This window comes from Passer domesticus, chromosome 13 (assembly GCF_036417665.1).
Source record: "Passer domesticus isolate bPasDom1 chromosome 13, bPasDom1.hap1, whole genome shotgun sequence".
Lineage (NCBI taxonomy): Eukaryota > Metazoa > Chordata > Aves > Passeriformes > Passeridae > Passer > Passer domesticus.
Window position 1 is genome coordinate 5,305,842 of NC_087486.1, and position 16,887 is coordinate 5,322,728.

Below are 16,887 nucleotides of genomic sequence, written 5' to 3' on the forward strand. Positions count from 1 at the left end.
TTTTAAAATCTCCTTTTGCCAAAATAATCACTATTATCTGTAAGGACACCTCGGCTTTAAATAAAATCAGGGTGATCTCCTCCTACAGTGCCCTGTCAGGGAGCACCAGTGTGCCACCCTCACTCACACAGCTCTCATGAAAGCACATGTAATGTTCATGAAAGGCAAATGCTTTGCTGCTTCTTGCCCATTGCAAAGGGAAATGAAATGTATCATGAAATGCTCCAGTCAGATCACTGCCCTGGTTATGGTTCCTCACCCATAAATCTGATTTATACTAAACAGAGCCCCTGAATGCACACAGCAGTTCTGTCACACCTGCTAAAGCTTCAGTATAAAATGCACATCACTTGTGACCGATACTGACCTGACACAGAAATTAAGAGACTGATGTCTCAAGCCATTGTTTCACCTACCATCACTGAAGTATGCATAAATCAATTAAATAAGCACTTCTACCAACATGATCAGACACAGCACATAGGTTGTGTTTGCCTTAATACCACATTCAGAGGAATGCAGAAATTTTTAAATGCTTACAGAAAATTTAATTAATGAGTTCTTAAAAGAAATTAGAAAAGAGACTGCAGAGAGTTGGTTGGCATCTGTGTCGGATGGGGTCGGAAGGAAAAAAATGGCAAAAAAACCCCATCAATTTCAGACTGGTCAAGTAGTGTTCACTGGAGTAGATCTGGTGAACTGGAGCATTTGTAGAAGTTTGGGACTTGAAGCACTGACTCAAGGCAAGACAGAGCATGTGTAGGTGAGCAGCAAGCTTCAGACAAACTTCTGACCCATGCACCTTGATCATGAATTTTATCTCTGCTGCTCTTCCAGTCCTGTACCAAGACAAACTGCATGGTGGTTTGTGATGCAGCCTGAATTCAGTGAAAAAAAATCCATCTGGCATTTGAATTGCACTGAGATGTAGATTTCCAGAAATGGTTTAAAACACCAAGTTGACAAACTCCACAGTTCTACAGATTTATTTGGTTTCCCCATTATCCTCATTTCTTTATTCCAATATGACTTTGAAATGAGGGGAAGAAGTCTTCGGAAACATGCTGGGCACATGTTTTCAAATACTCCTCATAAGAATGTCTATATTTTTTTCTGTCATTCAGACACTGCATTTAAAAAAAATTTACAATATACTTTAACAGTTTTTATAAACCTAAAATGCACAATACCACATGTTCCTTCAAGGTCTCTCTTATTCCAAGTCTTGTTAATCTTCAGTCAAGTTGCTTGCTGCCTTCCGATTTCTGGTCCAGCCTGCTCTTGTTGTTCTTCACCATGTAGATGAAATATGCAAGTGTCTCCTTCTCATTCACTGGAATATTCCTGAAATGACGACTGACAGTCTAGAAGAACAACAGGTAAAGAGACAGAAATGCTGGAATTAAAAACTAGAAATCATCAGAACAGGGTTTCTCTTCACTTTCCAGAAACGATTTTATGGCCACTGAGCGCATTATCCTTTGAGTGAAACATGCACCAATTCCAACTGTCAGTCCTCATTTACCTCCCTCTCTCTTTACAGCTGGAATGTGTGTATGAACACAGCATAGCCTTGCTATGTCAGCAGGATTTGCAGCCAACCTACAAGAGGAATTTGGAAGCCAGAATGTCCTCCTGCCAAAGCAGCACAGCTTCCACTCAGCGACATTTTGTGCTGAGATTATTTGGCGAGCGAGTTTTCCCTGCACCTCCCCGTGTTTTGAAGCAGAGTGTCAGAAACACTGCAGCACTTTGCTGTGTGAACCAGGTGTAGCAAAGTTTTATCAAAAAAGATTTCCTCTTAAGTTTTCACTGAAAGGAACAGCAGGGAATTTGCAATGGGAGGGTTAGGGTTGGGTTAGGGCTACCCCTCTCTGACAGTAGCATAAGCCCTGAAACATTAGCTGCTTTTTCCTTAGGAAATGAATATAGAAAACATGCTGGAGCTGGACAAGACCTGCTCCTCACACAGAAGAAACTCTTTTTTTGGTACCCAACACAGCTCTAGAACAGAATTCTGATGCAGGTTGAGCAATAGGTCACTCCAAGGAGATTTATGGAACCTGGAGTTTCCCTTACAGTGGGATAGCATGAGAAGTGAAATAGCCTCAGGCAGCAGTGATTGAAGTATGGGAGGTGGATCAGGATCCAGCATAGAGTCAGAGCTGCTCAGGCTTCACAGGAAATCTGGGAACTATGTGACAGCTTTAAGTTAGGCTCCCTTTATTTTCCACCTGCACAGTAATTGATCTTTTCTTTCCTCTTGGGTACATTCATGGTAAATTCCTTAAGCAGGCAGTCCTTCATGGCAGGAGGCAGCTGACAGACATGAATTGGTTGGTTAAAATATGACAAATCAGGACTGCTAATAAGGAACAACCCCACCCTACTTCATTCAACTTACTCCTACATGCCCTACACTGCACATTCTCTATACTCTAAATATTCACTCCCTGGATGACTTTGAAAGAGAGGAAGACAGTGTCTTGCTGACTTTTTGGTCTGTCAGGCTTTTGTTCTTTAAAGCAAAAGTAAAAGCAAACCAGCCAGTTTTAGGCAGACAGTTGTGAAAGCCACAACTTACAAAATCAACCTCAGTACTAATCAGTAACTACTACAGTTTTTACAAGTTTAGAGAAGATTTTTCCCACAGCATGGCTTCAGATCAAGGAAAGAAAGAGAGCAGAAGCACAGCAAGCACAACTTGCCCAAATACCAGAGAGATACAGAGAGTTCTTTCTGAACAAACAGCCCATATGGTGAGAAAGCAGCAGAGGCCCTTAAGAAAAAAGCCTTTTATAACACAGAATCGTTAGGACAAAGGAGGGAAATGAAGAATTTGAATCCATGGACAGTGATGCTGCCTTCAATAATAAGCAATTCCAACAAGTTCAAGTGCCTGTAAGGAAAGAAAAACTAACAGGAGCATAGAGGGAGATGATTAGTGGGTTAAGTCTGACTTTCAGCTGAGCAGCCATCCCCACATAACACCCAAAAACTGGGTCCTGTTTCTGCTCCCGAAAGGGCACCAACTGGGACTAGGAAAAAGGTGGGAAAGGAAGCAGAGACAAGTAAGTTACTAAAACAGGCTTTCAACAGCCAGTGTCTGTGGCTTCTAAGCCTGAACCAGGTGAAAGGAAGCAGGCAGCTTTCTGCTGGCATCATTCCCTGAAACCTTCCAGTGGGCACTTGGTCCATACCAGGGAGTCCCACAAGTGTGAGTGCCCACAAAATGTGCCCTTGAACAGAGGAGATAAAAAGTTTTCCTGTAACAGAGATAACACCACTGCTGTCCTCACTTACTTCTGCAAGCTGAGCCTTGTTGAGTCCAGGCCTAGTCTGCAACTTATAATGTCTCTTGTAACGTCGCAGGGTGTTCACTTGGAGCTGGAACAAGTCAACCTGGAAGTGACAAAGAGAAGAGGGCATGAGCACTACCTTTAGCTTCTATGAGTGGTTATTTTATCTAAAAATATCTAAAAAGAACTACTTCTTCCTCAACAGGGCTTCTCCTTGCTTGCATTCAGAACCACACTGGCTTGTCTTACTGACAAACCTAAGTATATTTTGTATTTGTTAATGCTAAAGGACCAAAATAGCCTCAGGGAAATAGAAATTTTTGTTCTGGTTCACATGCTGTCAACAGAATTGCTGGCCAATTTCTGCTCTCAATTACACCTCTGCAACCTCCAAGCAAAGGGGAACCTTTTGTTCCCACAAGGTTTAAAAAGCTCACACATGAAATAACAATTTAGCAGGCACTGAACAAACGGCTTGTGACATAAAACAGAGTGCAGAGATGAAATGAAATTCAAATACTTAAATAGGAAGTGCAGAGTTTAGAAGCAAAGGGGGTGGTGGCGAGGTTACAGCAGGGAAAATGAAGATCATGTGGGAAATGCCAAGTTTCAAAGACAAAAGGAATCTCTGCTGAAAACTGAGAGGGAAATGACATTAAAACTGACACGGTGCAGAGTTCCCAGTTCAGCTGGGTGACGTGCATCCATCAGGTTTCAGTCACCAAATACTCTGTGCTCTACCAGAGCATTTTTAGATGCCAACTGGGTCTTCAGCAATCACCCTGGCAACTACTGCAAAGCTTGAACAGGAAAGTTTTCATGGAGAAGCTTGTAGAATGGAAACATGAACAGTGATAAAAAAAGGTCAGGTTATCTCAAAAAAACACCCCATACCAAAAACTTGCTACTCTTTCAACACCTCCACACAGGAGGTGTGTGCACCAGCTTTGCACCAAGACACAGCTTTGCTGGCAAAATTACTCTTGGTGGCTTTTTTTTTTTTTCCTTTCAGAAATAAACAGCTTTTTGCCAATAGGGTTGGCATTTCCAGCAGAGGGCTCTGCTGACTGTGACCACGCTCTGCTTCTCTGAACATCACCTCTGCACAACTTTTGCCATGTCAACAGTACCAGAAACATCACTGAAGCAAGTGCAGCATGCAGTGGCACAGAGAAAGGATTATTCTAGAGTTCTCGTATCACAGAAAACTTCCCCCAGGCCTATCTCCTGAAAATAAAAATGTGTCACAAACTATTTAAAGGTAGTTTTAAATAATGCTAAAAATACCATATATGCAAATCTCTGGAGCAGCTCAATATCCACGGGTATCAAATACCCAATCAAAGGCAGTGACCTATTGAATTCTGCAGTGTATTTGCAAAATGATGCATACTAAGTAATAAGGAATTATGCTGGGGCATCAGACACCACCAAAAAGAACTTATTTTTAGCCTTAAAAAAATAGCATCAAATACAATTTTAACTGTACATACATGAAGCTGTGGAGTTACCTTATCACACCTCTTTTTATAGAAAACTTTACATGGGCAAAGAACTCATAGGGGAATGAAGAAAATCAGGACACCACACGTTAGAAAAAACTCCTCCTGGAAAGTAAAAGAAACTCCACAGCAGCTTCAATGGCCTTGCAATTTAAAATAGAAATATTTTCTGATCTATGAGAACATCCAAGTGGAAGCTCAGCATGCTAAGAAGGGGTACAGCAGCCCACGAACCTCCGGAACATCCGTGTCGTGCTCAGGAGAGTCGCCTCCATCATCGCTCGTCTTCCTCTTCCTTTTGTTCCGCACACTTTGAATGAAGTTCTTGTGAAAATCACAAATGTACAGATGTCTCACCTGAGAACCAGAAGTGGTAAAAAGGCAATCAAAAAAGATAGTGTGAAAGAGCATCCAACAGCAGCCTCTTCAACACCAGTGTCAGGTGCATCTCTCAAGTTGGCATGACCGACTGACATCAAGGAATTTCTAATCTCAAATCCCAGCCCTGATATCACACTCTTTATTCAGAGATAACTCACCTTACAAAGACTAAAGGCAAAGAAAACAAAGAACCCAAGCTACAGCTGAATTGAACCTCTGCAGATAATAAATTCCTTTTTTATGGCTGCAATCATACGTCAAGGAAAAAAATGGGTGCTTGTCTGGAGGAAGTGCATTTATTTCAGGACTTACTAGCAGGTAACTACCAAATACCAAAAAAAACGTGTTATTCTATTCCATTCTTGTGAAGTTTCTGGCTTGAATAGTACACAGAATTATTCAGGCAAGTGTTTCATAACCTTGACAAATAAAACTTGGGCTGATCACCTCAATTAAAACAAACAGATCAAATGCAGAATAGCCTCCTTCCTATTGCTTGTTCAGCAATGGAACCTCCCTTTTAACAAATATTATCTCACTAGAGTTAGCAAAACAAAGGACTTAAAAAGATCAAAATTATTTGGTATCTATAAGGCAAAATATCTTCAGATAACACAGGCACTCTACATCCAAAATCACTCTATGCAGCCTGCTTTACACTTTCCCTTTGTTCTGACTGCATTAGTCTCACTTCCCCTTTTTGTTTCTAAAGCCTGGCATCTGTCAACAAAGACTCATTTCTAAAATGCAAGAAATTACTACGCCACTAGACAAATCTGCTGAGAACTACAACTGGGAGAAATGCTCTATTTTTCAAGAATATGTTTCAAACTGAGTCACTTTTCCCGTGACACGATGCATTTTGGCTGTGCAGAAGGGACCCAACCAACTGGGGGAGCTGCCAAACAGACTGACTCAAAACTTCACCTTTTTTTTTTTTTTTTTTTTTGCTTCTGCTTTGTTTTCAGCGGTTTTGATCTTTACAGATCAGGCGAAAAAAAGCGTGCAGAGCTGAATTCCGTTAACGAAGCCACTTCTGAGAAATTCCTTCTGTGATCTGCTCCGCTCTGCCTGTTCCTCCGCTGGGCAAATAACCCGCTTGTATCTGGAGCTGACAGCTGTCAATGTCATCAGGCAGCAAACCGGGCTGCTCCGTGCGCGAACAAACCCCGCCGGAGAGGCAGCACACCTCGCTGCCGGCTCGCTCTTCAACCTGCCTCACCACAACACCAATTCTTAACCAATTTAATAAGTCACGTCAGTGCCGCCTGACCGAAGCGGCAACCACAGCGCTGCTTTCACCTGCCAGCACCAGCCTTTCCAACCCGAGACCGCAGTGGGAACGGCACCCGTGCCTGCGAAGCACCGCCAGCTTCCCCGCACACCACCCGCCTCCTGCTCAGCGCTTTAGCTACGCTGTGCTTCAGCAGCCGGGCAGCGCCGCGGGGAAAAGCCGGCTGTGCGCCCGCGGAGCAGCCGGGTCCACCCAGGCACGTCCTTCCCCTTCCCGAGCGCTGCGAGGCTGAGGAGGGGCAGCGGCGGTGCGGAGGCAGCGGCAGCGCCTCACGCAGCCCGGCCGCAGCCCTCAGGGCCAGGCGAACCCCCCCGGCCCCCGGGAGCTCGGCTCGCCGGGCGGATCCGCAGCTCCCCGGAGGCACCGCAGTGCGGTGGCGGCTGGGGCCGGCCCGGCCGCCGCTCCGCGGGGCTCGGCAGCGCCCGGCAGCCCCGGCCGAGGCCGCACTCACACTTTTGTCGATGTCCAGCTTCAGCTTCTTCTGCGAGATGCTCTTCTGGATCCTCTTGCTGAAGGACGCGTTGCCGGCGGGGCGCACGCAGCGGTCCCCGTCGTCGATGAGGCAGCAGCTCTGGCCGTAAAAGGGGGCGGCGGGCGGCCCATCCCGGCTGTCCTCCTCGGTGCTGAACCCATTCATCGCCCACCTGCCCGCCCCTCACCCCGCGCGGGGAGCCGACAACCGGGGGACCAACCGGGGGACGAGCCGCCGTCACTACCGCGCCCTCGGGGGGACCCCGCCGCCTCCGCGGGGGCCCCCCACTACGGCAGGGGAGGGGACCCCCCCTCCGCCGCCGCCGCTCAGCGCTGCCCGCGGGGTCGGGCCGGGCCGGGCCCCCCAAGCGCCGCCGCCCGCGGGGAGCCGGGACCGCGCAGCGCTCGCACACACAAAACCGCCTCCCCGGCCGCGGAAGTCCCGCCCCGGGCCCGCAGGCGCGGCTCTGATTGGTCCGCGCGGCTGGAGGGGCGGGGCGCCCCGCGCCGCTCCGAGCGCCGATTGGTAGCAGGAGCTGTCCGTCCGCCGCCGCCGCCCGGCCCCCGCAGCCGGAAGGTCGCCGTGAGGGGCGCGCGGAGGGAGCGGCGGCTCGGCCCGGCCGGAGCTGAGGGGAGCCGGGCGCTCCCCGCGCTGCTCCGCAGGTGCCGGGCTGCTCCCGCCCGGAGGAGGCGGCAGGCGTTCCGGCCCCGCCGGCCTTTGGGCTTCCCCTGCTGCCCAGACGCGCACGGGACGCCCGCATGCAGCCGCGGGACCGCGGGCTCCTGCAGCCGCACCGGCACCGCTCCTGTGCCGGCGCTGAACCGTAACAGGCCGGGAGCTGCGGCTCCCACCCGGCCTCGCACCGAACTCGGGGCGGCACAGCCACAAATGCCTGTTCTTGGGTCATCGCCTAGGCTGGAGTGTCTGGCTGAAATGTAATTTTTTATGTTATAAGAAATACAATATTTATTTTTTTTTTTTCTTTTTTTTCCCCCCGGTCACAAAAGCAGGGATAGTGAAAAGATGGGACCTGGAGAAGTGTTTCTCAAAGCAATGACTTTAAACTTTGAATTTTTCATCTTAAGGGAAAAAAAAAAAAAAAACAACCAAAAAACTAAACCAAAAAGAACCCCCCCCCCCCCGAAAAAAAACCCAACAAAACCCACTCACCCCAACCCCCAAACCTCCCCAAAAATGAAAAAAGGGGAAGGCAAAGTGGGGGATGGCAGGGAAAGAATGAAATTCCTGCTGATTTGTGAAGAGCAGATGCAACTTCTGGAAATGCTGTGACTTCTGTAATACCAGACAGCAAATGCTGTTGTCAGAGGTTCCTGAGCAGCTCTGAAAGCAAAAGGATTTCATCTTCCTGAAGAAAGGACTTTCTGCTCTGACAGAAGAAAGGTTCTGTAGACCAAAATGACTTCAAAGCCTGCAATCCTGCACACGGAACAATGCGAGCGCTGGGTGAGCTGCGCTCAATCACACAAAATACCTTCGCAAGAAAGAGACTCCTCAAAGCCCTTGGCCATCAGCTCAGGCTGCTCCACGCAGCAACCAGCTCTGCCCAAGACAACTGAGCAAAGCCAAAATCTGTATTTTCCAAGCACTCCTCAGAATACCAAACAAGCCTCAGAATAGATCTGGAGGGCAGGGACTTCATTCTCCTCAACAGCTCCGCCTCTTGTCTTGGCTTTTCCTGCGGGTGCCCTCGGGCAATCGGTAATTTCTGTTTGTGCATGTGAGCAGCGCAGAAGCACAGTGCACCCTCCTGGGGACACGCTCTCACGGGAAGCTGGTGGAAATAAATGCTTTTACCCACGGAGCAAACAAGCAGTTAGCAAAGAGCAAAGACATCTAAAACAGTGAAACACTACGGCTTATAAAAGCCCCAGACCAAACTGATTGGAATCTGCCCGCCTGAAGTAATATCCTCCTGGCAAAGCCGTACAGATATTCCCCTGTATTGGGGAAAGGGAAAACACCAAGAGGCTGACAGAGATCTCGGAGCTGCTGATAACAAGCTTTCTGGCTTTATCTTAACATTACCAATAAAAATCAAATGACTGGCTGAGGAAATCTTGCAGAAGGATTATCTTGACACTCAGGAAGCCAAACCCCACAGACTGTAGGGACAGATAATAATAACAGCAAGCAAGGAGATAAAGGGGAATAAGCAGAACTTCTTCCTGTCCCCTTGAGGAGGAGATTGTGCAGGTGCTCCCTGACTATATTTTGGGAAGAAACGGGCACCCTAAGTGTCAGAACAGGCTGGTATTGACCATCAGATTGTATTTAATCTGGGGCTGCAACCTCTCATCCCTGCAGATAAAAAGGTTTTAAGTCCTTTTGGAATGCTTACTAGAACGAAAAAACCCCAGCTTTTGTCACTGTCTGTTTGCTAATTCGATGCTAATTACCTCCTGCTCAGGCTAACACGATGACACCTTTTTTTCAGTCTTACAAAATTAAAAAAAAAATGCATGGAGGTGTTTTTATAATTGCAGTTTATTTCAGCATATTTATCCTCATGGGAACCTCCAGATTTCACAGTCTGCTAGTCTGGAACAAGCTTTCTGCAAAATAAACTGCCTCATAGAGACATTCTTTATTAGGAATCTATCACTAACCTGATCCAATAATTCTTTGTGGGAGCTGCAATGAAGTGAGAAACAATGTTTCATAAACCCATCAGTACCCAGGCAGCTTTAGTACCACTAAAGCAGTAATAGCCTGGCCATCCCAGTCAGCCTCTAATCAAATTAGGGCAGCCTGTGCAGGCCTGTAAATCTCACCTGGAGCAGCACTCCCCTCTGAAGAGAAGTCAGTGGTGTACCTGTCATCGGGAACTGAGTGTTTTAATGGAGCCATTCAGGGGGGGTCAGGACAGAAACTTCTCTTCCAACGGTCTGTGCTGCTTGAGATGTCCTGGGAAGAAGGGTTTTTTTAAACTTTTCATCATCAGAAATCAGACCATTTCCTTCCGCAGTACCTTGGGGAGGCCAATGAAAACACTGCTGTGGCACCTTCCCCCAGACTCCCACTCTCCTCAGCACTTTCCTGGGGTTGCACATATTGAACCTGCTAAAATGCTTAAACTGTCACAGCTTTTGGCACATACTTACCCTGGGCAATGTTCCCGTGGCCAAGAATCACAGCACAGCCTTCCCTGGGGATCATGCCTTGCTGGTCTCCCCAGAAAGGCTCCTTTTCCCACACACAGATTTTCACACATTTCATTCTTTGTCTCCCATCCATTTCCCCCCCTCAAATGTTTTTCACCCAATGGAGCTGGGTAAAAAGGAGTATTGAGAAGGCCACTGAGAAATGAAGTGGTGACAGCAGGAAGCACTGAGGGTCCTAGAGGGAACAGGAGCATGCTGATACTTCTCTTGCCTTGGGCTGAGCCTGCTCTCCCCATGTGGAGATCAGAACACAAACAAGGCCATGAGCTGTTCAAGCCCTCCCCTGCAAACCAAGGCATGGGGATGGATCTCCCAGCAGTCACTCCCCAGGCCAACAGGCAGAGAAAGAAGAGTCACAGTCGGGTTTTCTCCGTTCCTCTGTGCTCCCCAGTGTGCCCTACCACGGCCAGTCCACCCCAGGGGTGGGCACAAGTTGTCCACTAGAGCCGTGGTTCCACTGGGCATGGAGTGACAGGAAACCTGTGCTGGGGGAACACCACACCAGGGCAGCTGGGTTTATTCTCACAAGTAGAAGAGAAATCAATCATTGGAGCAAAAGAGGCAGGGACAGTGATGGCTGCGTACACCGTTTTCAGAAAACACATTAAAAATTTATTTTAAATATATTATAAAAGGAAGTCCATTCAACTTTAAAAACACTAGGCATTCTATCAATGATTCCCAATTTATGAAAGCTACTACATTAAAGTGCTACAAGTCCTTTACCACCCCCAGATATTAGGCTGTTGGTCCTAATACGCACAAAATAAATACACACTGATTCAAGAGGCACCATCCAGTTTTACAGAGAAAATGCATGCAGTACAAGGTACAGACAAACTTAGACCTAATCACCGAGATCCTAGAGAATGCATTTTGAAACCAATTCTCTTCACCCTAGAGGCTAAAGCTATTTGTTGCTGTTATCGTAAGGGCTAAGGTTTCAGCCTGTTAGCTTGATCAGTTTTTATCTTGTTTTGTGGCTGAAGTTCACATTTGTTTGCTCACTACCAGGGATTAAGACTTTTCTCCACGAGTTGAACTAGTATATTTAAAACCACATTGATCCAATGGCTTTACATAAAACTCCCAAATCACTCACAACTGCTGGAATCATTGAAGCCTTTTGGGTCATACAGAAGCATCAAGAAAGCTCAAATGCAGCCAATTAAGGAGTGCACTCAGCTAGCAGAGGCAGAGTCAAAAACAGATACAGACTTTTTATTAGGGTTTCCATGATGTGTCATTGCCTAGTTCCATACAGATTCTCCAAGCTAAAACATGGCACTACAAAGTAGAAATCAGAGCAGGAAGTGAGCTTATTTTGGTTACACTTCAAATTTATAATGTGAATAAATCAATCTGACTGGTTAATGAGGAATGTGAAATGAATTGATGAGTCTGTGTTGAATGCTGATGGCAATTTCAGATCTCATTTCCCATTCTCCACCCACTGCATCTCCCTCCACTTGAACCAGGTGAGGATTTCCAGCTTGTTTTAAAATCTGGACTCAACACTCATTAGGTCAGAAAATAAATCACTTAAAGGTGAATCCTACACAAGCTGGGAAATTGCAGCACACAGACTTTCCTTGCTGAAGTTAAGTAACTGGCCATGGCAGCTGGGAGCAGCACCCAGTGCTCCTGACTCACAAGCCAGCTCCCCTTTGCTGTGTAACCTGTGAAAGCACCCAGAATCCATGAACCCAGCAGCTGGAAGTGGCTGTGGGATGCAGGGCACACCTGCATCACCTGGGCTGTTTCACACAAGGCTTTACCAGGGCTCCTCTGACTGCAAGCCTGACAGGCGGACTGCCAGGGCCTGGCTCTTCTCTCCAATCAATTCTAAGTCCCTGTCTGTATCCTGAAAGACAATTTAGAATAAAATCTTCTCCCTTTTCACCTGGCAGTTCCATGATTGCCCAATCTGACTATCAGATGTGTCCCCTGGGTGGTGTGAGCCAGCAGAGCTGCTGTCACAGCCCTGCAGCAGCCCCAGAGCACTGTGCTCCTGCAATGCTGCTGGTGCCTGCTGCACTCTCAGGTCACTGATCTCACTGCAGCAGGGAGAAGGAAAGTTTGCTGACTGGAACACTCCAGTAGTAAAGGAAAGCAAAGCCCTGTGCACAGACTGCTGTAAAACCAACCACGAGGAAAGTTAGGCTGAGAAATTGCTTTCTTGCTACTTCTGTATTAGAGATTTTAATACACTCTTGAAAAAGTTTCCCAGTGATGGAAAGCATCAATTTCTTCTGAAAGACTTCTGCTACAGATTTTCTATGCTTTTGGGACTATTTGTGATTTGCATACTTAGAAAATAAAATGCAGGATGCTGCATGCTAGTGAAATCATGAGCCTTCACCATGAGGTGAAACATCCCGCAGCTAACCAAGACATCTTCCAGTACAGCTTCAGCTGCTACAGCACACCCAGAGGAAGCTGCCAGCCTTTCCAAGTCTTCCTATTAGGAGTGACAAAGCTCCCCAGAGTCATTAACCATATCGATTTAACAGAGGGAACCCAGGAGCTTCTGAATTACTGTCGTTCACACAGATTTTGCACTGAAAATCAGACATTAAAAAAAAATCCCACACACAAACCCTGCAGGAGTCAAGCTTTCTCTTACATCCTTATCCCCCAACCCCTTCCCCTCTCCTCTCTGGTCCAGCAAGGCACTAGGAAATGGTTCAAGTTTAAGCATTTGCTGTACATTTACATTTAAAAAGGCACATCTTTATTTTAATGATGCTGTATTCCCCTTTCAGGACGGCTCACACGTTCTTCTATTGTGGTTTGAAAAAGATAATTAATTTCCTAGGTATGAGAAAAGACACCTTGCACACATGAGAGCCCCAAACCTATTTACTGTCTGTAGGCCTTAGAGATTAGCACCAGTATAGATCAACAACAGCTTCAAGAGCAAATCAAAGTATTTTTATGCAACATAACAGACACCCTCTTATCTGGGATTCTGATACTTAAAAGCAGCAAACTTATGCAGCCATGAAGAGAGGGGTATTTCAATACCTTTGGGGGGAAAACATGAAAACATGTATTTGGCATTAGATAATCACCACTATTTAATCTCCAGTCTTGACTTGCATGCAGATGTGAAGATTTGATTATGTACTCATGCTTTAGTGATTTTGCTTACAAATAACCAAAAGTAATTGGAATAATTAACGAGATTGCCCTGCAAAGGCTCAGTTAAAGATGCAGATGATAAAATACAGCTTATATTTCTCAATCAGTGGATGGTTGGCTAATATTAAGCCTTTGCATTAGTCAACAAAGCCTCTAGGGTACTGAAAAGTGTAACTGATGCAAATAATTAATAGCTCAAAGCCCAGTGAGCTGGTCAGAAGCATACAGAATTTGTGAGGCTCTTGCCACACTCAGATCCCAAACCTTCAGAAAAGAGATCAACCACACTGACACGGACCTGGTACAAACACTGACACTAAATCTCTGGTTTCTGTGTACTGGTGGTGGTTGTCAAACAGGAATTGCCTCAACTATTGCCTAATCTGTTGGTCCAAGCTGCTAAGAGCTGACCTTTCTCTCCAAATTAAGATTACCAAGTGGTAAAAGACCTGTTCATTGCTGCAGCTCTCTCTGAAGCAAGAATCCAGTGAGCCAAGCGAGGGCTCCCTTCACAAGGTGAGCCCAAGTACAAAGCAAGCCATGCAGTTTAGAAACAGAAGCTAATCCTCTCATTAGAAAACTAAGACACACAAAGCTGCAACCTGCAAGCAGAACAACCTACAGTCCATTTATAGAATATGCTGATTGTGTCCCAGTTATAAAAAACTAGCACTGCTCATGGACAAACAGCTTCTTGTTCCACAGGCATTAAAACATTCATAAAGACATCTAGTCAGGCCATCTAGTGGCTCCACAGTCAGCACTACTCTGCTAATGAGAGCATTAATAACTTAGGAAAGCAGCAGTCAGACACAAAGCGCTGGAAGGTGACTCAGGCTCCCACAGAAATGCAAAGGGATGTAATGACAGACATACTGGAGTAACTGAGAACGTAAGATGTCAATTCTGCTTGAAGCTGGTCTCACTTCCATCCAATACTGCTGCAGAACTGTCGTAAGGGAAATCTAGGGCTGTTTTTTCTTTCTTCACTCCCAAAATCTTAGACACCAAAATTTTGAAAGCCTGGTCCCAGCTGCAATGCAGTGCCCATGTTTCCTGTTCTCCATGACTTCATGGACCAGCTAAGGTGGCAGGAAAGGTCAGACATGGCCTCAGCTGGGTGGATGAGAGAGGGGGAAATGATTCTGAGCCTCCTACTCAATACACCAGACTGCAGACTCTGGGGACAGACAGCTCTGTCCTTGTTTGCTCCCAGCTGCCAGGCACACCACTACATGGCCTCCAGCACATCTGAAACATGGGACACAACCCTACAACTGGCAACAAAAGGGCTTCTTGCTTCTGGAGCTCTGCAGAGGGAGCTCCCCTGCCTACTTTGGGACACCAGGGAAGCATCTCCTTGCCTTCACACAAAAGACATCCCAGAGCAGAGCCTCCCTGTGCCTCTGAGGAGAGGCAATGTATGAACCATGCTGACCAAGCATCCCACAAGGGTCCCATCCCCATCACCCCAGAGCTGGGTGCCTGCTACTTTTGCAACACCCCTGCATGGGCAGCTAGACAAACCAAGGAGCTGGGCCATTCCTAGCAAAGGAATCCTGTTTACTAATTTACACAGCATCTGTTCACTGCATCACCATTCCCAGCTTTTACCAGAAAATGCCACCACTCCCTTCAGTACAAGACTAAGGCAGGGGAACTAGTAAATGTGTTTTTGCAACAACTTCATTTCAAATCAGATTTTTAAAAAATACTTGCTTCAGATACACTTGAACCAATGATCCTCCATTCATTCTTTAGTGTCAGTACATTCCAGCTCCTGGAGACAATTCTGGTTCATTGTCTGGTACATCCCACAGCCAAACCAGAAGGGCTAACACACCTTGCACTGCACAAAGGAGAGGGTACCAGGAAAATGGGTCCATCAGTCCCACATCTCTGGTAAAGCAAACAGATTTCCAGTCACAGTAAACTGTACAGTGCTGTGGGTGCTGGGAAATGAGGAGAGATTAACAGCACATTTCCACAAGGCTAGAACACCACTGACCACAAACTACAGACTGATGAAGAAATGGATAAAGACCAATGGCTAATCTCAGCCCTGACTTTATTATCCTGAATTAATCTGCTCACACCAAGTGTAAATTAACTCAGCCTTCAAACCTCTAAAGGAAGAATGGAAATTGTCTTCACGCAGTAGATTTAACTCAGAAATCCTAGAGATGTCTGTGCTAAAAAGGTTATAAGAGGCAAATTTGGAACCTGATATCCAAAGGCTCTTAGCATAAAGTCTTTCCCTACAAGACCTGTGATTATTTAAAACCCTCTGCTAATCTTTCACCTTGAAGATTCAACAGTGAGTGACAAACTGACTGCAAAGTGAATGGACCAGAAACTCAGATTCCTCATGGCTAATAACAACAGCCATATTCCCAACACTTGGCTGCACTTCCACTAGAGCTCATTCCTTCATCAGAGCTATGATTTGGAAAGTAATAATACTCAACCTGTTTGAAATACATTTGGTTCAGGGTAAAAAAATACACATTTCATTTTACAATAATGGGCTTTTTTTTTTTTTTTTGATTGGAGACTTAAATCTTGTCTTCAATATTTTACTTATATGGGGTTTGGAAGATAAAGCACCTATGTGGGAATGCTTCAGTGGGTGGTATAGCAGCTACAAAAAGTCCTGTAGGGTCCTGGACAAGAAAATCATTTAACACCAGACCCCAGTGGGAAATACAACAAAACAAAAAAGGTGAAAAATAAAAAGCGCCATTTGAAACACATTCAGACTCCTCTAAAAACAGAGTTTCTGTTCAGTCTCAGCACAGAAGTGGCTCTGGCAAAGCCTTTAAAATTCCACCATCCCCAGAAGAGAAGGATGCAGCATCTTCACAATAAAGACTGGCCTGCTAGTTAACCTTCTCCTGAGATTCTCCCTTTTACCTTCATTAAGTGTTTAAAAAAAAGTATTAAAAAATTTTTTTTGTAATCCTCCCCAGTAAAAACTATAATTGTAAAATATATATATTTTTTCTTTCAGTCTTTTAAAGATCAAGGTTTCTGTTAAATTTTTCCAAGATGGTTGAGTTTGTGTGTTCAAATATCCACTGCTGTGTTGGAGATGAAGGATTGCAGCTATTCATAAAGATCTTTCGATCACTCTCACTGCAGTCCATACAGCTGCTGCTGACTGGGTGGTAGAGGGTCTTGTCCTGGAGGAGAGAAATTTCATGTGAGGTTGCTTAAGTGAAGAAGGAAAGTTGTTTTAAAATCAACAGAAAGAAGTCTTAAAAACCAGTCATGTCACTTGGGTGTATCTGAAGTTGTTCCACACTTAAGTGGTTGACAAGTGTCTGGGTTCATCCCACCCCTTCCAACAGAATGCAGCCCAATCCCTCACCTGCACTGGGACCCTCTGAAGCTTCCCAGGGGCTCTGGCTGGAATCCTGCTGCATCCCTCTTGGGCACCATGCCAGCAGATTGCAAGGACCAGGACAGGGCACTTAGACAACAATTTACTTACCTGTGGCCTACAACAGCATTGCTTAGCAGGAGGATGAATAAATCCTCATCTCCTCTTGGCAGGACGTTGCAGTGCTCAGAACAAACCAACTCTCAGAACACCTCTTTGCAAACACCAGGG

General features: G+C 45.9%; 2 protein-coding genes across 3 annotated transcripts in view; both read right to left on the reverse strand.

The window, feature by feature from the left end:
• Positions 1 to 970: 970 nt before the first annotated feature.
• Positions 971 to 7,260, reverse strand: SAP30L (SAP30 like). The gene is made up of 4 exons (XM_064387525.1): positions 6,928 to 7,260; positions 5,036 to 5,158; positions 3,304 to 3,402; positions 971 to 1,364 (listed from the first exon to the last, which is right to left on the reverse strand). The coding sequence occupies exons 1-4, from the start codon at positions 7,111 to 7,113 to the stop codon at positions 1,236 to 1,238; spliced, it is 537 nt and encodes a 178-aa protein (XP_064243595.1). The 5' UTR covers positions 7,114 to 7,260; the 3' UTR covers positions 971 to 1,235.
• A 3,459-nt stretch (positions 7,261 to 10,719) lies between these two features.
• GALNT10 (polypeptide N-acetylgalactosaminyltransferase 10) overlaps positions 10,720 to 16,887 on the reverse strand; it is an 87,297-nt gene continuing 81,129 nt past the window's right edge. For both annotated transcript variants that reach the window (XM_064388124.1, XM_064388125.1), the window contains exon 12: positions 10,720 to 16,456. In XM_064388124.1, coding sequence (XP_064244194.1) covers positions 16,289 to 16,456 — 168 coding nt within the window. In that variant the 3' untranslated portion in view covers positions 10,720 to 16,288. The remainder of the gene's footprint in view (positions 16,457 to 16,887) is intronic.

Coding starts and splice junctions, on each gene's coding strand:
- SAP30L (XM_064387525.1), bottom strand. CDS start 7,113: ATGAATGGGTTCAGCACCGAGGAGGACAGCCGGGATGGGCCGCCCGCC. Junction 3,403..5,035: donor ACGACACGGATGTTCCGGAG/GTTCGTGGGCTG, acceptor TGTCACTTCCAG/GTTGACTTGTTCCAGCTCCA. Junction 1,365..3,303: donor ACAAGGCTCAGCTTGCAGAA/GTAAGTGAGGAC, acceptor TTGTTCTTCTAG/ACTGTCAGTCGTCATTTCAG.